Source organism: Crocodylus siamensis, chromosome 4, assembly GCF_052110815.1.
Source record: "Crocodylus siamensis isolate JL-2025a chromosome 4, ASM5211081v1, whole genome shotgun sequence".
NCBI lineage: Eukaryota > Metazoa > Chordata > Crocodylia > Crocodylidae > Crocodylus > Crocodylus siamensis.
The window spans coordinates 54,358,384-54,386,028 of NC_143398.1; the positions used below are offsets into that span (position 1 = coordinate 54,358,384).

The window sequence follows — 27,645 nt, forward strand, 5'->3', positions numbered from 1 at the left end:
GCCTTCATCTCTGTGCTAATGGATGTATTCTCCTACACACAATTTAAACTGTTTGCAGTATACTTCATAAATCAATAAGCTTTAAGAGTCTTGCATTTAAAGTATTCCATGTGTTTGTACTTTTCATTTTTTTAATACAGAAGATTCCCCCCACCCTTTTCCTTGAGACTGTGGAACTTAATGTGCCATCAGTACTGGAAAGATATACTGTGTAGCCATTGTTGCATGTAATTGAGCGATTTGTTGTTGCTAATTTAACAATAGCTGTGAAGGTCTAGGTATTTCCAGGGAATTAATAACTGACTTAGAGAAGAAGATGGCATAAAGCCATTCTTCACAAATGTCCAGTGGTGTCTGCTATACTCTTAGTAATCTTACTTAAGAGATTAATTTGTAAAAGGTACTCACTGTAATATTGCTTTCCCCACTTAATATGTACCTTGTGCATGTTGTGTCATACCACCAAAAGATACAGTGTATGTGGAAAATGGAACCAAAACTAGCAAAAATCTGTTTTTATAGTGTTGAACTATTTAAGAATTAAAGGATGGGGATTTAATGCAAGTCCAAATGGTCTCAGATAAAGTAGGTCTTGTTAACAATCTGATTTAACTTTTTAAAATTTAAACATGTGGTTGATAAGGGTAACTGTAGATTTAGTGTGCTTTAAAATTTTTCTAAAGTGCTTGACTTACCAGTTTTTAATCAGAGTGTGGTGGGGTACTATGCAAGTATAAATAGAATGTACATTATTTATTAATTCTTACATGGATTAAGAACTGGTTTAATTGATGGGTCACAAAAATGTCAATGGTACATCAAGTGGAAATGTATCCAGTATTCTGCAGGGATTGGTACTAGGCATCATAGTATTACACATTTTTATTAATCATGTGAAGCAAGTAGACAGTCATTGTCAATAAATGTTTTGGAAGAGTAGTGAATAATGATGAGGGGTAATCTGGTCCTTAAAAAAACCCAGAACAAAGCGAAGCATCATTTAGTGCATCCAAATGCAAAGTTACACAGTAAGGAACAAAATGTAGCCTCTCCCTATGAGATAGAGGACAGTATCCTGGAAAGCAGTGACTAAAGAAGATTTATGAGTGATACGGGACAAACAACTTAGCATCACTTCTTGGTGCAGTGTTGTGCCAAAAGGGACTTAAGTGATCATGGCTGTATAAGCAAGATGCAAATGAGTAGTCCTGTTTTTTAAGGAAATGTTGTTTAATTATGGATAGTTTAGAAAAGAGCCTTCAAAATAATTTGAAAGTCTGGAAAAATGTCTTGCACTGAACATTTGCAAGGGCATATTTTGTTTAGTTTTATCATAGAAGATTGAGAAGTGGTATTGATTGCAGTATATAAATACCTACATAGGAAAGAAATATAAGACATTAGTGGACCCTTAATTTAGGGGGAAGAAGACCTAACAAGAGCCAGAGCTTAGGAAGCTAAAGCCACACCACCTGAAATAATACACAAACTTATAACAAAAAAAATTGGACCAGGCTGTTATGAGCACTAGTTTTTTTTTCTGTCTTTTGAAGTCTTCAAGTTGAAACAGGTTGCCTTTTTGGTGGATATGCTTTAACCCAGGGGTGTCAAATGGGGTCAGATCCAGCACACATGACACCTACTCCGGCTCATCTGAGACCCAGTAGAAAGAGGTTTTGAATCCGTGTGGCTTGGCTTCCGCTGCAGGAACAAGCTGTGGTGCTGTTAGGGCTCTAGCACCTCTGTTTTCACCTGGGTGCTTGGCAGCCAAAGCAACGAGAGCTGTGGCTCTGGTGCCCCAGCAGCATGGCAAAAAGAAGCCTGGTACCATGGCTTGTTCCTGCAGTGGTAACTGAGCGTCCAGACGAGAGCTGCAATGCTGGAGCCCCAGCAGCATTGCAGGCACCTGGCTGCCGCCATGGGAACAAGCCACGGTGCCAGACTTCTTCCCATGGTGCTGTTAGTGCTTGGTCATTGTGACTTTTGCCCAGGTGCTTGGCTACTACCTCAAGAAGGTCCCCACTCATCAAGTCTGCAGGCTGGATCCAGTCCATGGGCCATATATTTGACACCCCTGCTTTAACCAAGGATTAGTTTTGGCTCAATATATGAACCAATGGCTCCTATGTAATGGTTGAGATATAAAGGAAGTCAGACTAAATGATGAAATTTTTTTTTTCTGGCTTTAGGCTTTGTGTCTATGAAATTCAGGAATATTTCAGAGTTCATAATATTATAGGAAGAAGTTCTAGATTTATATTTATCTAAATTCCGCTTATGCAAATAATTTATATATGTGTTCTTTAAAAATTGGGTTTGTGGTTTTTTTTTCAGTTGCTGTTTTTCACTAGCATGATGCAACTTTGTACCTGTAGGATTTTTGTAGGAAGTAAGTGATTTTGGAAATACATTTATTAATTTACCATTATTCCTATTACTGGTGATGAATTTTTTGCTGAACATAACACATAAGTTGATATGCAACATTATGAAAGTTGTGTTACTAATGAGGCTATACATGCAATCCTTGTAAAAGTAGCATGATTTGATTTGGGGTTTAGAATATAAACAGAACTTCAAATTTGATGGGTGCAAAACATGTAATTCAGTACAGTTTTTTTCAGTTTCTTCAGTTTATGGTTGTCTGGAACTAGGCTTCAGTTCAGCTAGGAAACTATTTTTATCTCCGTATTTTAAAACACTATTTTAACAAATAGTTAATACTTTTACATACCATCTGCTGTCAGGTAAATCCCTTGATACAATTTTGAGCCTGGAAATAAATAGATTTTCACTTTTTGTCTGTAGGACTTAGCACGTGGAGAAGAAATTGACCCTCTTAACATCCCTGAGAAGCAGACAAATTATATGTTGCATAATACAAGATAGGCTGGTCCTGTGGTACACAATGTACACACTTCTGCTCTGCTTATCATTTTTAGGCTCTGTTGTATATGAAATGTTTGAGAAGTTTTACAACAGGTCATTTCTTCTTTCAGTATTCCAGTCATTATTTAGCAAATCTCCATCAGCAAGACATCAGAATAGTTTCTCAAAGTCTGACGTAGCAACAACAACTACAAAGTAGCTGAGCATTTCCTGTGGATTAATGACTGGGGGGGAATTGGTAACTAAAGATAGTCATGCTTCTAGTCCCAGAAGATAGATAAATGCCCAGAGCAATATTTGGTCTGTGTTTCAAAAGTTAGAAAACTTGCTTTTTATTGGAAAAGTGATAGCATTAATACATCCTTGTAAGGGATTTTAATGTGGTTTATGTTTCACACCATAGATATGCATCCACCCATTAGTTTGTTACAATATCACTAAATATATGCTAATTTTTACTAGATTTATTGTATGCAACAGCAGTAGTTTTAAGAAAATAGATTTTTATCTGAACAAAATTTTATATTTTAACGTATTTTGCCTATATAAGTGTATGTTTTATTTCACAAGTATTTGCAGTCAAATGGCTACAAACTTTCAAATTTTAGGAGACAGTGTTTTTTTTATTTTATATATATATAAAAAAAAAATCTTTCCTATTTTTTTAGCATAGAAGTGATTAATCTTCCTTTTGTTAAATGTGTACTATTCAACTGAAATGTGCAGTTACAGGATATCTAGTTGCATGCAATACTGTGGAACCTGTAGTCAACTGCTTTTGTATACCAGGGATGTCAGTGGCACCCTGCACCCCAGGCCAGATCTGGAGGAGGCTGGCAAATGGCAGCAAAGATTAACACCAGCTGCTGCTCACCGTCCATCACTGACTTGGACATAGGCCACCTTTTTCTCTCTCTCTCTCTCTCTCTCTCTCTCTCTCTCTCTCTCTCTCAAACATGGATTTTGGGTTTTAAAATAAGAGAAACTGAGATTTTTGTATCAGAATATTTGGGCTTTTTCAAAAGAGAAAAACCAAGATTCCTGCTAATTAGTAGAGGTAACTATGGCACTAGATAAATGCTGTAATGTGTACAATCTATTAAAATAACTTATTTTTCTCAATCACCTCTCCAAATGAAGTAGGCCTAGCATTGATACAAAACTAAAAATAGATTGCTGAAAGATGATTGTGAATTACATGTGGCGTTTAGCTTACAAATGAGAGCATCTTTTCTGAACTACCACAGATGCAAGCATGAAGGCATTCTAAAGTTCTCTTTACTTGCAGGTATATTTTACATATTTTTATAACACCACTGCTACTAATTATCAGCTACTAATGATATCAGCTGTTTTGCAAATTGCTTGTGGAGGAAAATGATTTTTTCTCAGGATCTCCTATGCTTCCTGGGAGCTCATTTTCAGTACTATGGAGCTTTAGAAGTGGCCAGGTTTAGCTATAATTAAAAAAAAAAATCTTTTTTAATATGATTTTTATTCCTAAACAAAGGACTATAGTTTACCTAAAATTTATACATGCACATATATTCGTAATTGACTTATAGACCATATGACAATTGCATCATTACTGTTGTACGGTAATGTGACATATTTTTCTCCTGAGATAATACAGGAGTTAGTTTATGGTGTCTGGTATAGATTCCTTTTATAAATATAAAAACAATCCTTAAGCATATGTTTTTCTTAAAATTTATGGTATGACACTGTCATACTGACTGGCTGAACAAAGCTGAGCATTTCATATGGATTTATAAATTGGCTAGTGCAATAGTATCTGGTTATTATATCAACTTAAAATAAGTATCACAAATATAGGTGAGTGTAGCTAAATGCTTCTCTACCCTGTTTTTTACCAATCTTTACTTTATGTGCATAATTCTCATGTCTCCTTCCATAGACAAGCAGGATTAGAACTTTATACTACCACATAGCTACTGTATTCAGTAAAATATATGCTGTATAAATACCCTCTTATATCTTCTGTCTTCTGGTATCAGGATATTCAATACCACTTTTGCAAGCATACCCAGTTAGTGGAAACTTGGGTAGAAACTTTAAACAAAAAATATTTAATTTTCTAGAAAGTAACACATTGTAACAACACAAGTTTTAGAGATGGATTAACCTTGATCTGCATTTGTTAATGATTTTTATATTGATTTTTTAGATTTAGAACGTGAAAAATGCTTTTGAAGAGCCCATTCAAAATCTTGTCTTTTCCTGTGATAAGTCTTGTACTAGTTCTGTCTACTTTTTAAAAAACACAATGAAAGTAAACAACAAAGCAGGTCTGTAAAAGTGAACTAAAATGCAAAGCATGTCTGCATAGGCAGTGAGATGAAATGGTTACTATGGAGCCAACAAACTCAGCTTCCAAGTCGCAGACTTGTCTTTACCAAGTCATATATCCTTCATACTGTGCTAAGTTTTATTCTCTTCTGAAACAGAATCTGAATCTCTTCTGAAAGAGAATCCCATTTAAAAGCTCTGAACAGCTTTTAAATGAGACTGCAACATCTAGAATGCCATGCAAACACTTACAAGATACAATTTGAGTTTGGCAAATTCAGAAAATATGCTGTACGTGCATTTCCTGTCATTTGCATTTTTTATTTCTTTAAAAACTGGCTATCAGTTATAAAATATGGCAACTGCAGTTATAATCTCATTATGACTATATAACAGAGTATGTGCTATTTCTAATGTATATTAAATTCACTGACGTAAATATAATGGCACAGATTTTATGCATTTCTGGGTGATTCTCCAAATGAAGTTTGTAACCAACAATGTATTAAAAAAAATGTACATACTGTGCCTCTCAGTTTCTGTGTACAGTATATGAATTTCCTGCCTGAAGAAGTCTGTTCCCACACTCCATATAATGTTTTGTTATCTCTGCCATGGTTGATTTTTATACCTAATATAATTTTGATTTTTTTTTTTACCTTGGATATCGAGTTAAACAGCTTTTAATTCTGTTTGGAACATGTCACAAGAAATTGTCTATTTTCCCATTAAAATACCTTGAAAAGTGCTTACAAAAGAGCTTCTTTGCACCTCCGAGAAAATTACCTCATTCATCCAAATACAAGATGACCCCTCAATAATTAGACTCTATTCATGTAAAATTTATTTTAATATTATTACAATTTTCCATGTATGGAATCTAATTATTGGAGGATCATCCTAAATTCATCATCTCTACTACTGCAGGTGGTAGAGAGAGAAGTGATAAGGGAGGCAGTAATGGGGTAGGGTGGTGGTGGAGGAGTCGGTAGTGGGGCACAGAGCAGGCAGTGGGGAGCAGTAATGGGACAGGCAGTGGTGGTGGTGGGGAACAGGCAATAGTGGGGCAGGTGTTGGGGGTCAGACAGTAGGAGAGGCAGACAGATTGCCTTCTGCTGCCTGCCCCTCCTCCATTTAGCCCACATTGTGCCCGCCCCCACCACCCCTGCTGCTTCTAGCCCCTGCAGCCTCAAGTCCCAACCCCCCATATCTGCCCCCCAAATCCTCTATCCCCTGCCTGCCCCTCCATCTTTCCCATTTAACTTTGCTCCGCACCAGCAGGCTTTGTCTCTGCTGCAGCCTGGGACACTGAACATGGCTCCAACCTGGCCCTGTAGTACCAGTGCAGAGCTGGCACTCCTGCTACAGAGCTGGGCTGGAGCACATGCTCCAGGTTTCAGCAAGATGGAGCCTGCTGCTATGGAGCAAAGGTATGGAGGAGTGCAACAGAGGGAGAGAAGCAGCAATGGGGGGAGACTGGGACAGCAGGGGCTTGAGGCTGTGGGGAGGGGAGAAAAGGAGGCAGTGGGAGGCAGGCAGCAACTGTGGCCAGAGCCAGAGCTGCAGCAGTGTGTCCCTGTTCTCTTCCCACCCACCCCCCCAGCATCTCCCCACAACCTTGTCTTCTAATCCAGTAAATATAGTAGTAGAAAACATTACCTACAGCTAACTTCTTCCCCATCAGAGCCAGAAAAACTGAGGCGAGGATGAAGTTCAGGCTTGGTCTGGCTCCAGCTCATGGAGGGTGGGACCACACCAGTTGCATGTGGTGGACCAAGATGGGGCAACAGAGCCTCTCATCTACATAGATGCACTGTGATGTTTGCTAGACACTTAAGGCTAGTGAAGAAACAGGAATAATTGGAAATGTGAAAGAAAGGTGCAGTTCAGCTGTGGGAGTAAAGAAAAATGTATTTGATATAATAGTTCAATATGAATTGGAAGAAAGCTTGCTCTGAGGGGGGACTAAGTGCAATGGATACTGTAGTTTATTGAGATGGGCTGTACTAACCTAGCCTTGTGGTAGGTTCCTGTTCATATGTTTGCCCATTATTGGCCATGTGTTTTATAGGCAAGCTCATTGTTGGGTGCATTCAATCAGCTTTCACAGTTAGTTTCCATTACTGAGGATGTACTGCTTCTGGCAACACTTTAATGATAGACAGGGAATTTAATGAGGAGTCTTTCCTGTATGAGAATATAAGACAAAAGGTTTGGGGGTTTTTTTCCCTCGTGCTGATTGAGTACATCTTGAATTACATACGTTTTTTAAATCTCATTTCATAGACAAGATATTACCATATTTACTTGATTAGATTTGGCCCCCCCCCCCCCCGCCTTTTGACATGGTGGGGGAAAAGCTTCATGCCTTATAATCAGGCACAAGGCAGCGAGGGGAGGGGCAGGCAGCTGCTGCAGCTCCAGCTCTAACTGCAGCTTGGAGTTGCCCCACCACTGCCTGCCCGTCCCCCCCCCATCTCTGCATGCCCTGACACTCCTCCCCCACAACCCCAGTTTCCCCACCCCCAACGCTTCTCTCTTTCCCCCTCTTCTACACTCCTCCTTACCTTTGCTCCATCCCTGCTGCAGCCCAGGGCATGGAGTGTGGCTCCAGTCTACTCTGTAGCAGCAGCGTGGAGCTGGAACTGCTATTCCAGACCAGCCCCATAGCAGCAGTCTTTGTTCCCCACTGCTGCTGGTATAGGGCCAGGCTGGAACAGCAGTTCCAGCTCCACGCTGCTGCTACAGAGTAGACTGGAGCCACACTCCATGCCCTGGGCTGCAGCAGGGACAACGCCTGCCACTGCAGAGCAAAAGTGGGAGTGGGGGTATTGAAGATTAAGCAGGGCAGGAGTGACTTTGTGGGGTAGAGATAGGAGGAAGGAGAATGGGAACCTGAGGCTGTGGGTATAGAAGTGGCATGGAAAGGAGAGGAGGAGAGAACGGGAAGGGGAGAATCAGGGTTACCTGGCGGGGGTAGGGGAGGCAGGCATAATGGGAGGTATGTGGAAGGTAGACATGCAGCAGAGGGCAAGCTGTCTACGACCTGTCCCCCCCTACTGCCTCCTCCACTCTGTCCTCCATTGCCTATCCCCCCCCCCTTGCCTCTCCCTCCACCACCTGTAGTAGTTGTGTGGGTGAGGGACAGGACAAATTTAAGATGATCCACTAATAATCAGATTGTATACATGAAAAGTATAATCAATGTATACATTTTTGTGTATAGAATAATTATTGGAGGGTTGTTTTGCTTTCAGAGTCGTTTTGTATTTGAGTAAATATGGTACATTTAGGAGCAGCTGTAAATGAAGGGGGTTTTAGTCACCTTTTATTAAAACATGACCATCTCCTTCCAGAAGAATGAGTAGGACCAAATTGTAAATAGTGGTACCTCATTGATTTTTTTTCTGTCTCACATCTGTTGGATCACATTTGCTTTTTTACAGTTGGTACAGCCCCTTCCTTCTGCAGTTGCAAGGTTTACCTATGAACCCATAGGTTTTAGGAGTAGGGCTTTTATTTTTCCTGTGTATTTGGAACCAAGAGCAGACATTTTAGAAATCCAAGAACCTAATCTTACTGGTTTGTATTGGCACAGAATTCATCATTGCATTTTCATGTTTTTCAGCTCATGCTAATCAATATTATTAAAGTACATAAAATTGAAAGTTAATAATTCATTTTATCTATAACATGCTCTGGTAAAACATTTTGTCTGGAATGAGTTGATTTGCAGTTAACATCTGTTGGTCAACAGAGCAGTGGTCTGTTGGAAAATCTTTCGCAGGGGACTGGAAGGGATTTTGTGAGTCATCAAGTTCATGCCCTTGCTGTCACTGGGGGCATAGTTCCATTCAGAAACTAATGATATCTTCAAACTAGTCGGTCTGCTTGTTCCCATTATTCCTGTTGAAAGACCATTTTGATTTCAAGTCTAAATTTACTCTTAGCCAATTTATGCCCATTTGATACTGTGCCAGCATTTTTCTTTATCTTAAATTGTTCTCCCTTTCTGATTTATGTAGACAGCAATCCTATCTTCCTTTTCAGCACTTGTGCATATTGTGTCCTTGCTATCCCCCTTTGCTGTTCAGTGTTTTGGCAACATAGTTGTGTTGATTTAAACATGGAGTGGTGTTTCAAAGATCGAATATTGACAAGTGTAACTTAAGTTGTCAGCTTACTCACTGCAACAGCATGGCGAGATAGAGCAATGGAGAAATACAATGGGGACAGAATGACTCGTGTCTATTTAGGGAGTAGTGAAGAGGTGGGAGCTTTGCAGTTGAAACAAGCAGAGAGGGAAGAGACACAAGGCAAAAAAAGATGAGCAAAGATTGAGAAAATAAAGGGTATGAGCCACTTAGCCCTGGCCACTTGCCCAGTAGTCTGTTAAAATTTTGGACATTTACACATATTGTATATGGTTGCGTGTTAACAGACCATTCATTTAAAGAGTAGCTATAAACTGCTATCGTCCTTCACATGAGGGATTCCAGAGTACTAGTGTCAATGGATGATGACATTTTAATTTATATTATGACATCTGTGACTTAGGCTGGCATGTAAAGTTCAGCTTTTAAAATATAAATCAATCAGTACAATTTTTTTTAAAAGAGGTCTAATAATGCATAATTTCTAAAAGGAACTGAGCTCTGGCAATACCCATTAACTTCAGGATTAAGAAGGTCCAAGCCCACATCTTAGGGGTAGACTGTTATACACTAGAGTACATGGGGCTTCCCACAAAGTATGGAAATTTAGCAGTGGGAGAGCAGTGCCACCACTCTCCCACCACCAAATTTCCAGACCCATGGTGAACCCTGGGCCCTGCATGCTGGATCAGGTGCCCAATCTTGAGGCAGTGACCAAGGGCCCAATCGTGGTGTAGGGGTCCATGAGGGGTGTGGTGCTGGGCCCCCAGGACCCAATTCCAGAGCATTTGGGTAGGAGGGGTGGTGTTAGGTCCTAGTCAAAGGGTGTGGTTCTGGGACCATTTCAGCAGACTAGGGTGGGAGGATGTGGTGCCAGGGACTAGTCCCTGTGGGAGGGGGCACAGCTGGTTCCCAGGGTCCACTTCCAGTGATGGCAGGGAGGAGGCAGTGCAGGGCCTCAGGACCTCATCCAGGCTTGTGGGGCTTGATCTGGCCTGCACATTGGCCCTGTCCCACTCATCCAGCTTGCAGGGCCAGAAGGTTGAGTTCACTTCCGACTATAATGACCCAGTTTTGGTCCATCCTCTGAATCAACTAAATCAGTAGCTTGGCTAAATGTTTTTACATTATATTTTGCAGTGTGGGGCCTGAAACTGAACACAGTACTTCAGGTGAGGCCTCACCAGTGCCCATTACATATATGAAATTAATATTAATCACAAACCTAAATCAAATTGACACTTAAATATCCATGAACTCCAAACCAAGTATCAGTATGTTTTAGATTTAGCGAATATTGTACTGATTGCAGTAGATCTTAATAAAGAGTCCTGTAAAAGAATTATTTTCCAATATTTTTTAATGTCTCAAAGATGAGAGACTTCCTTAATTGTCTGAAGTGATGCAGTTTATGTAATATTTAAATCAGTCAGTCAGGAGCCTGTGACTTTGTTTTGGTGAGAACATTTTACTGACTAGTATCAAGTAGTAAAACAAGCATTTAGAATTGGAAAGATTTTAAATATTCTATTTAGGAAATCCTGCACAGTGACTGGTCTGCACATAAAGTACATATGTGTCTATAGATCGTTTCAGGTTTTTGTAATTCATGTGCAATACACAATCTAGGATTTTTATTTTTTCCAAGTAGTTCTAATAATCATGTATAACATTGTCAAGATGAGAGTAAAATGTATATTAATGTGATCTTCTTGAGTCTGCAAAAGGCTTGAAACAATGTCTGTGGGAGGTTGAGAACATACCCAATTGATAGGGTGTTAACTCCCAAGTCAAATGATGACAGTTTAATTGCCAATATTTACTATTTTTGTCATGATCACTGTCACAAAAGCAGCAATTTGATGTGTTTTCATTGTTTACATAGTGGCAGGTTGGGAATATGCTGTTGAGCTACTAGTTTTATGTCAATTATTTTTGGAGTGGGGATGGAAAAATTAATTCCCCTTCTCCAAATTCAGTGTTACCTCTGCCTTAAAATGAAAATGGATGAAAAGAAGAAATATGCTTCCCTCTCCACCTTTAATATTCATTCCTGCTCTGAGATCCCCCAAACCAAATAAGTCCAAAGAGGCCAAGGGTCTTTCCCTCAGCTATCAATTTGCAGTTACCAATTTTCAGTTTCTCTCCTTGACTTTCATAGCTCCTTTATTCATTGTTGATATAAAAATTTGCATGATATTTGAAATGGAAGGTGGGAGAGTGGTACAAATTAGTTAGAAGTTTACAATACAGGCTGAAATAATGGATCCATTGAAGTTGATACAAAATTCCCATTACTTCCAATTGGGTCAGGGTTTCATCCTTACATATTTAATATATAAAAGTAATCATGTTTTATTAAGAAGTAGTAGTGAAGCATGGACTGAGCAGCACTCCTGAGTGAATCTTTTTCTCTAAAATTCCCTTTCTTCCTTTGGGCTGCTAGAGACTTGTCTTTGGGCAGCACTTGACATGAAGCTGAGCCTCTATACTACACTTCCCTCCAATGTAAAAGTCTGGACTAGGAGCAACATAACATTTCAAACACTTTGCATATAGTTAAAATTAATTGCCCTTTTATAGAAGTGTTGTGCATGTGTGTATTTGTGATGCTAGGAACTTTGCAATACAAATAATTAGAAAAGGTGTGAAAATCTGTAACTCAAAAAAATACTCTTATATAATTTTATCTTTTTTAAAACAATTTTTTTACCATTACAATTTTTTGCACAAAATTATTGCATTATCACTAAAATACACTTTAGGTTTTCAGTGTTCTGGGACATCTCATTTCATTCGTTACATATACTCTGTACTACTTTGCCTGTGGCCTTATATACATCACTTTCCTGCTAATTTTTTTAAGAAACCAAAATATATATTTATATATGGAGAACTATTCATAGCACAAAACACCATTTTACTTTGTTTCTTGCGTAGAATCTAAATTACTCTTATGAAGAGTCTCTGCAGTGCACATTATTCTTTTCAATCGTGTTTTGAGCAAAATGTACAAACTAGCCCAGAAAGAGTTCAAAGAGCTTTTGTAGATAGAAATGAAAGCTTAATAAAAAACTCATCAAGCTAGTAATCCTGTTTTCACATAATTTATTTATTCATTGCAGCTGCAGTAAAAAAAAAGAAAAAAGTTTCTGTTGCATGTAGATCTAGTTTTAAATGATTTATTATTCCAAAACTGCACAAGAGTATCCGTGCATTCTGTTTACATTGGTGAATTTATAGTCCAGGTTTAAATAAGAAGTTGATAGGCATATTTTACTGTTGCTATAAATATAATCCATACTCCATTGTTTAAAACACTTTCTATAGAATTTTGTGTGTTGGATTTAAAGAGCTATAACAAACTATTTTTGACATCAATTAAATCATCTTACTAAAATCATACATACAAACCAAATAAACAAGGATTAGAACAAAACATCTCTCATCTGTTCATTCCCTCTAACATGCACAACAACATTACTTAAATGCCACCAAAATTTTCCATCTTCTCTGTCTTGCCCAAATGCTCACTCAGAAAAATTAGCTTTGCACATGGCCAGGAGGCAAACAAATGTGAACTGTTTTAAACCAGGAAGAGCATGAGCAATGGGCCTTTTGCAGAACACTTACTTATCTTCTTTTTATCTCCAAAGATATTAAGTTGAGCTCAACATACTGATTATGAATTATAGTCTGAAGTCAAGAGGTAGAGGCTGTGTACATGTGTTGAAATGATCAAGGAGAATTCTTCTGGAAGAAAAACTTACTGAACAGATATTTGAAAACAGAACCACTGTGCAGCCAGGAGGTCCCTATGTACACATCTTGTCATACTTTGCAGACTCCCCTATCTGCCTGGTAACAGATGACAGCACAGGTTAGCCCTGATTGGCTGGCCCAGATTGCCCTGGAGACAGGTCTAAATACTAGCATGGATGCACCCCTCTTAGGCTGTGTGTCTCTGCACCACAATATGGTGCAGTAGAGTCCAGTCCCAGTGACGCTGTCTACCTGAACCAGATTGGAAGGGGTGGGGGAGGAGCAAAGTATGTTGGGATCCAAAAGAACTGTCCTGTACATATACAGAAACTCCCTCTTCCAGGAGAAACTCTCCAGGGAGCCATTTAACCCTGGTTATTCCCAAGTTATTTTTTTTCCTGCACCAGCCATTTTTGCTCTGGCAGAAAAAACTAGGATGTCCAAGTACTCCTGGTTTCTACTAGGAAAGCAGCAACTCCCAGTAGAAACTGTCTGTCTGTCTGTCTGTCTGTCTGTCTGTCTGTCTGTCTGTCTGTCTGTCTGTCTGTCTGTCTGTCTGTCTGTCTGTCTGTCTGTCTGTCTGTCTGTCTGTCTGTCTGTCTGTCTGTCTGTCTGTCTGTCTGTCTGTCTGTCTGTCTGTCTGTCTGTCTGTCTGTCTGTCTGTCTGTCTGTCTGTCTGTCTGTCTGTCTTTTTAGGCCCCACTAGAGAAAAGGGTTAGAACAGTGGTTTTCAACCTTTTCTAAGGAGTGTACCCCTTCTGGGTACACTTCTGGCAGAGCACGGTGGTGGATGACAGCAGCGGCCACCGCGTGTGAGCTTTCCTCTCGCACCCCCTGCCCCCCAGCATCTAGCTGGTACCTGTACAGCCTACAAAGGGAGCCGCTGCCCTTGCCCCCCTCCCCGGCCCTGCTCCTGGGAGGCAGTGGCGCAAGGTGTTGTGTGGCAGCAGTCCATCTCCCCCCACCCACATGTACCCCTTGGCCCCTTTCCAAGTACCCCTGGAGGTATGCGTACCCCCAGTTGACAACCCCTGGGTTAGAGTATCACAGAGGTGGGTTGGTGGCTTGTTTTGAGCTATACCTCTGTATTGCAATTAGCAGTAGTACATTTTTACTTCTCTGATACCTCTTTTAGTTTTGTTCATCAGTTGGTGTTTAGTGTATTCCTTTTTTCTAGTAAAATCTATTCACTGTGATGGATTTGGAATTGACTTTTAAACAGCCTAGTAAGGCTTCAGTGCCCACGAGCAGCACAAGGCTCACTCAGCTACTCTGAACCACACAAGTTGTCTTTCCACTTCTACATTATCTTGCTGTTCTGCCCACATGAAAAGATGAGACAAATAGTAGGCAGACTGATTCCAGGAAGGGTTCTGCTGGATGGGAACAGGAAACTTGAGAAACTTTCTAGGAATCTTCTAGGAATTGTGCTCATTCCTCTCGCCTTTATTTTGCTCTAATCATTGGCAGTAGGGAGTGGAGCGAAAGGGGAAAGCTAGGTTGGGTTTAGACTCTGATACTTGGGCAAGCTTCAGGGAGGCAGGCCATACTTCTGCAAGGGGTAGGGGAGGAGGTATTTAGATATTGGGTCAGAAAGCAGGTCTAGATGCAGGTCGAAATACTAGCATGGGTACACCCCTAGTATTAGAACTGCCCTAAATTGCCCTTTCTCAGCTTTGAGAGCTATTGATTTCACATATGTCTGTAAGGAGAGTTTTTTCTAAGTCGCATTAAATCATTAGTTACTCTTGGCTCTGATACTATTTTAATGCAAGTGTACAGTTGTAAGATTTAGTAGTAACGAGGCTCTAAACCAGGGGTTGGCAACCCCCTGGCATGCGTGCTGAGCATGGCACTTGAGGCCATTTTACTTGGCACACCACTGCCAGCCTCCCCACCCCAGCCCCAATAGGCATAGTGCTAGCACCTGCTGTCTTCCTGGAGCCGGGAGACAGCCAGAGCTGGGGTGTGGAGGCAGCAGCTGTTTGCAGCCCCCTGGTTGCAGTCTGCCCAGGTTCTGAGTAGCTGCTGATAGCCATGGAGCCCAGGCTGCCCAGAGCCTGGGCTGGCTGCAAACAACTGCTGCCTCTCAGACCCAGCCCCAGGCTCCGGGGAGGCAGCAGGTGTCAGCAATGCTCCCCCACTGCCTCTGCAGAGCAGCATGTGGAACCTGGCAGAGAAAGCACAGTGAAGAGGCGCATGGAATCTGCCTGCCACTCCAAGCTCCCCACTGCCCTGGCCACACTTGCCCTGCAGGTGGAGGCAACAAACAGGGACAGAACCCTGCGCTGCTGCCCCCTCTGCCCACATGCACACAGTGGAAGTGTGACCAGGGCAGTGCAGGGCTTGCAGCAGCAGGCAGCTTCCCTGTGCGGCCCCTCTGTGCACTATCACTCTGGGTTGCACATGCTGTGCTCCCAGCCCTGCTGTCCTCCCGTGGGCCCTCCAGAGTGCAGCGTGTGTGACCTGGAATGACAGTGCACAGAGGGGCCACACAGAGAAGCTGCCTGCCACTGCAAGCCCCACACTGCCCTGGTCATACTTCCACTGTGTACACGGGGGTAGCAGGGGCAGCAGTGCAGGGTTATGCCCCTTGCTGCAGTGCTGCCCCTGCCTGCAGGGGAAGTGTGCATGGCAGCTGGGAGCTCGGAGAAAGAAACAGCTTTTGTGCACCTCTCTGCTGTGGCCTGCCACGCCGGGTTCCACACGCTCTGCAGAGGAGCTGGCAGGAGTCATAGTCCAGCCTCTGGCCAAGATTTTCGAAAATTCCTGGCGCTCAGGTGAAGTACCTAAAGATTGGAAGAATGGCCAATGTAGTGCCCGTCTTCAAGAAAGGGAGGAAAGTAGATCCAGGGAACTACAGGCTGATCAGCTTGACCTCAGTCCCTGGTAAGATTCTGGGAAAAGTCATCAGAGTCCAATCTTGATGAGCTGGCTCCTGAGGGACAGCCAGCACAGGTTTGTTGCACATAGGTCTGCCCCCAACCATAGATCATAGGTCTATGATTGGGTGACATATCACCTGGACAAGGGAGAAGAGATTGACGTCATATATCTGAACTTCAAAAAAGCCTTTGATCTGGTGTCCCACTATCTACTCTTGGAAAAATTGGCCAACTGTGGTCTTGGCTACATCCCAGTCTGATGGCTGGAGAATTAGCTCTGAGGCCGGACTCAGAGTGGTGGTTGACAGAAGTGAATTATCTCATGGCGCTTCGTGACCAGTGGTATCCCCCAAGGCTCCATCTTTGTGCCTGCCTGTTCTCTTTAACGTCTTGATCAACAATGTGGATACGTATGTCAGAAATGGACTGGCCACGTTTGTGGGGTAGAGTGTCCACGCCAGAGGATAGGCTGATGATCCACGCTGACTTGGATAGGCTGAAAAAGTGGGCAGATACAAACCTGATGACTTTCAATACCGTCAAATGTAAGGCACTCCACCTTGGGGTGGCGGGGGCAGAAACTGCAGCATGCTTATGGCCTTGGCAGTGCTATGCTTGTCAGCACCAGGGCCAAAAGAGACTTGGGGGTCATGATTGACCACAAAATAAACATGAGCCACCAATGCAATGTCGCAGCTGGTAAAGTAAACAAAACTCTGGCTTGCATCCATAGATGTTTCTCAGGCAAATCTCAGGATGTCATCCTCCCATTGTACTCGGCTTTGGTGAGGCCACAGGTGTAGTATTAATCCAATTCTGGGCTCCACAATTCAGGAAGGATGCGGAGAAGCTTGAGAGAGTCCAGAGGAGAGCCATGTGCATGATCAGAGGGCAAGAGAATAGGCCTTCTGAAGAGAGGCTGAGAGCCATGGGACTCTTCAGCCTGGAAAAGCGCAGGCTCAGGGGTGACCTGGTGGCAGCCCATAAGTACATCAGGAGTGTGCATCAGGATCTGGGGAAACGTCTGTTCACCGGAGCACCCCAAGGGATGACAAGGCCCAGCGGTCAGACTCCTCCGAGACCGTTTTAGGTTGGACGTAAGGAAAAACTTCTTTACTGTCCGAGCCCCCAAGGCCTGGAATAGGCTCCCTCCAGAGCTGGTGCAAGCACCTACTCTGGATTCCTTTAAGAAGCATTTGGACACTTATCTTGCTGGGATCCATTGACCCTAGCTGACTTCCTGCCCTTGGGACAGGGGGCTGGACTCAATGATCTCCCAAGGTCCCTTCCAGCCCTAATGTCTATGAAATCTATGAAGCACGGTGGGGAGCACGAGCCCACACTGCACACCTGCCCTGCCCCTCACATAGATATGGGGGAGCAAAGGTTCCCTCCTTACTCCTGGGAGTACACGCTGGTGCCAGGAGCCTGCCCCACCCCCTGCCTGAGCCCACAGGAGGCAGCAGCAGTGGGGAAGTCAGCTCTTGCTTCTGTTGGGGGCAGGGAGATGTGGACCTGGGTCCCTGGCCCCATGGCCCTGGCAAACTGGGGGCCCCCTCTGACAAGGCTGGGGGGCAGGGACTTTGGATGGGGGCAAGGGGTATAAGCAGGGCTGGGGATCCAGAGGCTTTGGGTGGGGGGCAAGGTACACGAGCAGGGCTAAGGGGCTGTTGTGGGGGGACCCACAGAAAACAAATACACAAGATCAAAGGTAGTATCATAGGTTTTATTTATTTATCTGGCATGCCAGCACTCTGGCACCTTCCAGAGGTCATAGTGGGTTTTTTGGCACTCTGGTCCAAAAACATTGCTTACCCCTGCTTTAACCTCTATATGAAAAATGTAACCAATCTATAAAAGCCCATATGGCTTTGCCGTAAGAGACAGCAGTTGTAGGATTGTCGAATTTGTGGCGATTTAGTCTGCATTCTCCACTGGTAACTTCATTCTTGGATAGTCAATATAGAGGTCAGAACTTTGTTTTGAATACATTTTAAAATGCAGAAATGTTAAATGCTGAAAAAGTAAGTTTGGGACTTGTGGTTTTATTTAGACTTATATATATATTAGAGTATCTCAAAATACTATCCTTGTACTCCTACCTATATAAAAATTATTTTCTTGTTTTGAATCTTGTAACCAGTTATTTTGGTGAGATGAAAGATAAGACTATGCTTCAAAGTATTAAGTTTATTTTAAGGGGTTGGTGCACATCAACTCCTGTATAGTATTTTTCATGGCATGTTATTATTACATATTTTAGTAACTTGGTCTTTCTAACAGTTTAAAAGTCATTTCATGGATAATAATATACACTCTGATTACAGCAACTGTCTTTATGTTCCTTTAATTTATTGAAACTTTTGAAATTACATATGAAATTTTGGAATTTACAGGCAGTCAACTCTGAGCGTTTTGTAGAAAGATTCTAATTTGGCAGGAAAGAATTTAAAGACAGATTATAATTTGAAGGCTTTTTGGAAAAAGTTGTAATTTTTAAATTTCTGCTTAAATCATTTTAAGATGCAACTTTTGATAGTGTAGTGAAATTAACGTTTTGCAGCAGACTTTGCATTAGTTGTATCTAATCTGATGTGTACTTACATTAGTACTCAAAGGACAACCTTTTGGACACTTAAAAGTGAAAGCATGTCATTTTATTTTGTCTACTTGAAGAGTAGAATGGCAAATATATTTTATTGTATTTTTACACACAATATCTTGGAAAATCCTTTGTGAGTTAATCCTCTTTTCTAAACTCTTAGAGAGAAGCTCTGAGATTTTTCTTCTGTTGTAGTAAATTATAGATAACAACAGTATGGAAGTACATAAAGTAGTTCTGGTTTCATAATTCATTTATAGCCTTATAATTTGTTTTTCTTAGTTTTGTTTCATGTAACTTGATCTTTCTGTATTATTAAATAAAAGGAAAATGCCCCTTTTTAATTCTTGAGTTCTTCCTACAGCCCCTTTCTCTCGTACTCCCTTTGTTTTCTTTCTACTTCCTCCCTTCTCGCCTTTCATTTGCACTTCATCCATGGTTGCACAGCTTTTAGCTTTCACCTTTTCATTAACAAACAAACTTGGAAGACACACAATGCTCCCTATTTATATTCTGTGATTTTAAAATGCAGTGGTTAAGGTTTCTAGACCCGAATAAAACAATTACTGAAACCAATAGCACCAAATGTACCACATTTTTATTGCATCTTTTAGTAATTATTTTAATACTGATCATAGTAAATTATTCTAATTTTCCTGTAACTGTAGTAAATCTATTATAATGCAACATTACTTAATGTCCATTTTTCTAGCTAGTATTATAGGCCCTGATTCTGGAAAGACTCCCAACTCAGGGGAGCGTTTAGATACTAGCAGAAGTTCCACTGAAATAATTGAATTTAAACATTTAAAATCTAAATTGCTTATGTATGTGTCCCTATAGCTATAATATCTCAGTGTTTTGGAAATTTATTCTGACCATACCATTATGTTACAGAGAAGTATACCTTTTCACAGAAGGTAAACTTGGGGCACTGTGGCTTAGAAATCACTAAGGAGCAGGTCTAGCTTTGTCCCTCAAGCATCTAAATTTGAGTCATCCAGTATTGACCAGGTGAGGTGCTAAATCCCTGTATAGTCACAGGGGAGACTTGGGGACAAACTCTATTCCATCTAAATTGTTTTAGGTATATAAGTGTGATTCTGTTCAAGCCTGTTCAAGTCCCTGAAAGCAAGTTTATTTAAGAAGTGAATGGGTTGTCTCTTATGGGGGGTTTTCTGACTCGGTGCTGATAATGGTGTGTTACAAAACCAGACACATTAATGGATTTTTTAGGCTGTGAACAGGATGGAATAGAATCACACTTAGATGACTCACTTTAGGTACCTAGATCTTTCACATAAAAAAAACAAAGAAGAGAGACTGGGATTTTAATTCCTGGGGTCTCTAGAAGTAGCCAATATGAAATATGAAGAACAGGGATGTGCATGAACTTCTCTTGACTGAATCTGAATATTAGGCACCTCTGTTTACTTGTGATCTATTATACCTAATCCTGCTTTTGAAGTAAGGCACCAAGTGGTTACAAGATTCCCCTGAGAGAGAAAAGCCCAGTCCTTATCGTCAAGGCTGTTTCTTTTTTAAAATAAGTGGAGAGTTCTGGGAACAAGCAAGAAGGAACCAACCTGGGTTCCAGTTGTTCTTCTCAGGATTTTGTATGCATTTTACATTAATGAAGCAGCCTCCCTCTTGCTTTCTGTTTCTCTCTGGCTCCATGACTCGTGTTCTTGGCTGCCCAGTGTCCCAACTACAGTGGCAACGGTTGGGGTGAAAAGTATGCTCTAAAGCCCAGAGGTTCAAATTACTTCAGGCTGCCTAGAATCTAGGTCTTCTACTTTCTGGGCGAGTGCTCTGACTAGTAGGGTGTTGGACAAAAGGTGAGCAGCAGCACTAACACCACTGTTATTGTGGAGGTGAATTCAGTGCTGTCAGTGCAAGCTAAGCATACTCCAAGCATGTCTAATGGATTTGGGTACCCCTTGGGACTTAAGTGATTCTCCAGCACCAAGGCAGATCATAAAGGAACCAAGTTGATACCAAGATTTAAGAGCTCTCTGTTATCAGCTTTGTTTTCCTTAGATAGGTGTGTAACGTGTGATCAATTTACCCTTCGACCTTTTCTTTAACAGTGTAAATAAATTGAGTTCCTTTAGTCTCTATGTACCATAGAGAATTTGTGGCTGCAGCCCCCCACCTCTCCATAGCCCTTTCCCAGCACAGCTTCACCCCACCAGGAAGAGCTTGGCACAGCCTCAGCACCAGCCTGCCCCAGCCCACCCCACCTCACACAAATCCAGGGACCCACCCCATGCCCTCCAGAAGCAGTGGTGAGGGCCACGGGATGAGCAGGCAAGCACTGGATGAGCCGCCGGACCAGCAGCTCCCACATAAGTGGCATGCAGCAGCGGGGGCTGCCCCCTCCTCCCCACACTCCCTGGATGAGCAGCGGCACCATGCTGCACCCACCTACCCCACCCCAGCTGGACAGCACTTGCCTCAGCCCCTGCCCCAACCCCACACCTTCCTTAATTTCAGGGGCCTTGATCTGCCTTCCCCCCCAAATCCCTTCCCTCTCCCTCCCCTTCCACCACACCAGACTTACCAACTGAAGGCAGCTCTCCATGCTGCTGAGCTGGGTATCGGAAATCAGATTGGTATCGGCCAATGTGCCTTCTTAAAAATTGGCTATTGGTATCAGCCACAGAAATCTTTATTGGTGTTGCATCCCTACTAAACGTATTCCTTTCATCAGACAGTATTTAAATAGTTCATTTGATTCAGCCGAGCTTATCGAGATAGCTCTATGTCTGTGCCCTATTCCCTTCATTTTTTACCAGTCACTCAATCTTTGTGTCATCTGCAATCTTCATCAATAATGATTTTATGTTTTATTCTAGGTCATGAATAAAAATATTAAATAGCATGGGGCTAAGACCTGATCCCTGTAGACTACACTAGAAACATCTGCTCAGTGATGTTTCTCCATTTGTAATTGCATCTTGAGCCTTACCCATTTTAATCTATTTTGTGTGTATCATGTTGATTGTGTCAATCTGTTGTATTATTAATCAAAGTGTGCAGTACCAGAAGTCAGTTGCATCAATATCATTACTTTTTTACAAGTTTAGTTCATGATATCAAGTTAAATTTGACTTATTTTCTGTAAACCTATGCTGGTTGCATTAATTCTGTAACCCTCTGTAATTCTGTAATTAATTCTTTATTAATCAAATCTTCTCTCAGCTAATCTGTTGTTTTGCCAAGGTTTAGAGTCAGACTGGTCATCCTATTAATCCTTTTCTCTTGGATATTGTCATAAATTAGGGGTTTTTTTCTGGTTCTTTGGAACTTCCTAGTGTTCCAAATCTTACTGAAAATAAATATTAATGCTCTAAATTAGCTCTGAAGCAGCTCTTTTAAAATTTGGCTGTAAATTCTTCAGAACTTCAGTTTAACATGATAGCGGCTACTATTTAACATTTTTCTTAGCTACTGGAAATTATTCTGTAATCATCGTTGTCAGCTAATGGGGTTACACCCTTTGGCTTCCTCTGAAATGCAGAGAAGAAACGTATTGAATGCTTCTCTGTTTTTTCATTATTGGAAACAATTTTCCAGTATTATTCCATAAATTATTTGTGTTAGGATTCCTTTTGTTCCTGATGCACTTCAAAATGAAGTCCTATACTCTGCTGGATGGATGGCTCTGGGTGCCCCAATATATTGGTGTCATATCAAATCATCACTGATAGAAGGAAAATTAACATTATCTGCTTTTTTTTGCTGATGTAGCCAGTAATGTACCAATAAATAAAATATGCCTTCTGGCCAGAGCCCCCAGATGCCGCATGCATGTGCACAGCCACAGCATGCACGTTGCCAGGAGCAGAGTTGGGCACTGTAGAGAGCATCACCCTGCAGGTAAGTCTGTAGACAGGAAGGGGTGTGGTGTGGAGGGCAGATCGAAGCCCTCACAGTGAGGGAGGGAGTGGAATTGGGGCTGGGAGTGCTGCCCAGAAAGGCCAGTGGATGGGACCCCAGGGTAGAGCAGGATGGAGCTGTGGGCGGTTTGTCCAGGGTGTGTGGGGAGAGGCATGGGGAGGGAGATGTGCCTCCCCAGATTTCTACACAGGGCAGAAGCAAGATGTCTGCTGTGGACTTAAGGCTTTCCCCCCTGCTGCCTTTGCCCCAGGAGCCATACATCCCCTGCCCATCCAGTGGCAGTAGGGGTAGCGAATTGTGCGCTTGGCCAGTGCATGGCTCCCAAGGCAAAGACAGCAGGGCAGAAAGCCCTGAGCCCACAGCAGGTAGCCTGCTTCCGCCCACGCTCCACTCAGCTCCTCTGCTAAAAGCATCCCTGTCTTAAAAGTGGTACTTGCACTAAAGCTCATTTGATGAGCTTTAGTTCAAGCAGCCACACCGCCATTTTTAAGCACTGAGACTGTGATCCCTTGGACGAGCCACCTGCAGCTCTGTCCCACTCCCTGCCCCAGCCCCAGGGTGCCATTCACTGCTCTAGCTGGGCAGTGCCCCCAACCCTGGCCTGCTCCTGCCCCACTTCCTCCCTCATTGTAGGGACCTTGATCTGCTCCCCCTATGCCCGTTCCCCTCCACAGACTTACCTGCAGGGAGCTGCTCTCTACACTGCCCAGCTTTTCTCCTGTAAATTGGCTCTTGGATTGGTATCAGCCAGTATGCCTGGTGAATAATTAGGCATTGTGAAAATGTGATCCTTTTAAAGTATCAAGTGTGTACTAGTTACTGGCACTTTTCTATTATTTTACTTTTGTTTTATGCAGAGTCAGGACTGCTTGTCCCTAAGGTCCCCTGTACATGTTACAGGTATCATGCAGTTAACTAGTTAATTGTCCAATTACCTAGAGACCAGCTACATTTGCAAAGTAGCTATCACACAGTAGAAAGCTCCAACCAACTCTAAAGTTAGATCTTGAAAATATATACTAACTTTATAGCTGATTGTTATCAGGCTTTAATTTACACATGTAGCAGGATCGTCCCTATGGCTGGAAGCCCCATCAGCTGATGGGGCTTCTGCCTTCAGGGGCGTATCAGGCCCAGTGTAAAACCCCCAAGCCCAAGGGGTCACGGCAGCTGCAATCTCCATGGTCCAGGGGTTTGAATTGTGGAAGAAATCAGACTTCGCGTTGTGGTTGAATCAGAACTGACAGAGCCAGCTTTTCTTTATTTAAGGCTATACTGTGATCACGGGGAGAATTCCATACAGCAAGGGGAATCACCCACTTGTCTGTTTCAAAGGATTTCTCAGACTCTCTAAGGTTACAAGCGTATTTATACTTAAGACAGAGAAAGAGATAAAAAATACACCTTGGAGAAACAAAACAATAGTAAATTACACAGAACTTAGAAAGTTTACTTAAACAAACTATTTATGCATAGGGCAAGATATCAAGATAACCCAAGGAATGCAGGAATGTCTCAGAACATTTGAATTAAGCAGTATCAGCACGTCTCGTCTTTGTCTGTTTTTCTAGTCAAGTAAGCCAATTACTTCTACAGCATGAAACCCCGAGACCCTGAGGATCAGAGCTGCCATGATCCCTTGGGCTCAGAGGTGTGTGAAAAATCTAGATTGTGGGGACAGTGGTTGCTGTGACCCCTAGGGTTCCAGAGTGCTGGAAATCCCTGGGGCCAAAGGATCGCCACCCCTGAAGCAGCTTCTAGCACCTCTGGGGTGGGAAGATAACCACAGCAGTAATCCTCCAGTCCTGGGAGTGCATGGGCCACCCTGTGGCTGGGAACCCCTCAACTGGGTTGCATGGGGCTCCCAGCGATGGTCTCATGATTGGTCTCCCCCTGCACCAGCAATAAGGTACAGTGGGATTTAATGCATGATCCCAGAGTCATGCTTCCTGCACGGCAGGAGGTGTACTTGTGTGAATCATGCATTAGATCCCTTTGCGCCTTTATCTGCATATGCAGAGGAGACCTAAGTAATTATTTTCTCTGTGATGATTTCCTCTCTTATTTATGAAATCTTTACAGAATTCCCCCAGGTTGGATTAAAAAATGCTAAAGTTAATAAATATTTATCTGTAATTAAAAATTCCAAGAATGATTTCATATTAACAGTAGTGAAACTGTACTAGGTTCCCCCCTCCCTTTTCCTACACATTATAAATAAGTGCTCAAGGAGTTTGTCTCAGATAATACTGCACCTCTTAAGAAGATCATCTGTTTCCAAGTCTTCAATTATTCAGATAGTGGTACCATATTTTCTTACATATTTTACACACACAAGGCAGTCACCTTGTTTTTTAGAATGCAGAATGAAAAGAAAAGAGGTTTTTCCAGAGTTGTGGCTGCTTAGACCAGGGACAAAGCTTAATTTTCAGTGCGTTCTCACTTCCTTGCCATCTCAGACAAAAGCTGCAGGCCTAATTGCAGCTGAAGATTGGTCTGTATGGGTGGATCTGCGATTTTGAAAAGAACTAAAAATAGGGCCGCGAAATAGAGAAAAAGAAACCAGGGTAGTTAGTGTACAGCAAAATTGCCTAAAGAAGCATTTAGTTTTATTAGTGGAACATCAAGACCATTAAAAGTCATTTTGTTGACTTGTATTTCATCCATACAGTTTTAAGTAAAAATACCAAAGAGCTCAATATGTATGCATTGGTTTTAACTTACAGGATGGAGGTCTGCTTCTGAATAATCCTTCTGCTTTAGCTATCCATGAGTGCAAGTGTCTTTGGCCAGATGTTCCGCTGCAGTGTTTAATTTCATTGGGTACTGGCCGATATGAAAGTGTGGGGAAGAACAATGTCACATACACAAGTTTGAAAACCAAACTTTCACATGTTATCAGCAGTGCAACTGATACTGAAGGTTAGTGTTTAATCATTTATCTCTTCATGTTTGCATTAACCATTTTTAATTGTTTTCTTGGACATCAAATGTCATCAATCAAAATTCAGTAAATCAGAAAAGGTATACAATAGAGAAAATGTAAATATACCTTACATACGCAAAGTAATATCAAGGTGCTTTTGTTTCAGTCTAGGGAGCATTTTATCACGGTTTTTTCACATTTGCTAATCGTTTTATCTGCCACCCGTGGTGAATTTCAGATTGTTTAGATCAAAATCAAAGTAAATTTAGTTTAACAAAATCGAAGTAGACAAAAGCAGTAACATTTTTATTTAAATGCTAACGTGTTAGTAATATATTTTCATCAAATCACAGAAGTTTTCTTGTTGTCTTGTTTTAGGTGTATATTTTACCTATCTAATTGCATTTTTTTTAGTTATTAATATTATGGATGTGTACTGGCTGATGATGTTGCTAAGGAGAAATGCATTTAAATTATATCCATGAGCTTGCACATTGATTATACTATTATGAAGTTCTCCTTACAGGAAGAATATCCAACAGTGAACATACATTAGGGACAGGGAGACATAAAATACTGTATACAGATTTTAATAATTAGAGCAGGAATTAAGCTGAGAAAGGGAGTAATCAACAGTGTTTTTGAGGGTTTGAGGTTTTTCTTTTTAATATAATTACTGCTTCATAATGCATGCAGCTTTGGGAATTAATTTCTGTACGAGAGACTGTCTCCATTTTTTTACAAAAAGAATTGAAGAAGTTGATTCAGAACATTTGTTTGTTCCTGACATACTTTAAGTGCCCCTCTTTTCTGTGTGTTCTGTTGCATTATTCCCTATGATTGACAAGATTGTGTGTCTGATACACTGCCTGTGAACGTGTCTTCTATTGATGTCAGTGGGAAGGAAGCACACACACCTAAGAACAAAATCTGGCCCTTGCATGGGAACATGCTGAAAAAGCTTAATTAACTGTTTATACCCCCAGAAATAAGAATGTTCAGAACAATGCTCAAATTTAGGAGCAAAACTGAACTGATTTTGCTTTGGAGCTTGATTTTCTGCAGCATGATACTTTGGTTTAAAAAGTACCTGTGCTTTCTAGAAGTGTGGCTCAGGTCCATGTTTAAAGAAGGCAGCAAAAGGAAACTCTTCAGTAAAAATAGCTGCATTTTGTGTGTTAAGTTTACTCTGTTGCTTAGCTGTATGGAATGGGGAGGTAGAGGGGTAGCTGAGCTGATGATCATTTATTGGCATAGAAAAGAAATCCGAACTAAGACTATGTCTTAAGCATAAATTTGCCATGTCTTGCTGCAGCAGTCAAAAATACTGTGGCTGCTCCATGTGTTTTGTGGGCATGCCACTAGTGCTAGGGGCAGACTAGTTAGCAAGTTGGTAGTGGAGAAGTCAAATGAGATACTTGATTGGAAGGAAGGACAAACTGAACATCATTGAGGGAGATAGAAGGAAAGGATTTGACAAGGAGGATTGAGTAGAGAATATCTAGAAAAAGGATTGTGCCGAGTAACACTAGGGTGGAGGGAGACAGTGAATAGAGGCTAGGTTGGTTAGTGGCAAGGAAACGAGAGAGACATCTAACCAAGTTATAGACAAGAGTTATCATTGATGCCGAGATGAACATGGGCCGGCAGTATGGGGATACAGTCGGGAAGGCCAACCACACCTTGTCAAGCATCCACAGATGCATCTCAGGCAGGTCCAGGGAGGTGATCCTCCCCCTCTGTGTGGCACTAGTCAGGCTGCAGCTGGAGTACTGTGTCCAGTTCTGGGTGCCGCACTTCAAGAGGGATGTGAACAACATGGAGAGGGTCTAGAGGAGGGCCACTGGCATGATTGGGGGCAGCAGGGTAGGCCCTATGAGGAGAGGCTACAGGACCCAAACCTGTTCAGCCTCCAAAAGAGAAGGCTGAGGGGGGGATCTAGTGGCCTGTTACAAACTAGTCAGAGGGGACCAGCAGGCATTGGGAGAGTCCCTGTTCCCCCGAGCACTACCAGGAGTGACTAGAAATAACGGTCACAAGCTGGCAGAGAGTAGATTCAGACTAGGCATCAGGAGGCGCTACTTCACTGTCAGGGCAGCTAGGATCTGGAACCAACTTGCAAGCGAAGTGGTGCTGGCTCCTACTTGGGGTCTTTAAGACAAGGCTCGACAATGACCTTGTTGAGGTCGTTTGACCCCAGTACTCTTTCCTGCC

The 27,645-nt window shown here is 42.0% G+C and overlaps 1 protein-coding gene across 1 annotated transcript in view; it reads left to right on the top strand.

Moving 5' to 3' along the window:
- The window catches only part of PNPLA8 (patatin like domain 8, phospholipase A2), a 75,010-nt gene that overhangs the window by 45,065 nt on the left and 2,300 nt on the right, over positions 1-27,645 (top strand). The window contains exon 9 of the mRNA XM_090042302.1: positions 25,232-25,427. Coding sequence (XP_089898428.1) covers positions 25,232-25,427 — 196 coding nt within the window. The remainder of the gene's footprint in view (positions 1-25,231; positions 25,428-27,645) is intronic.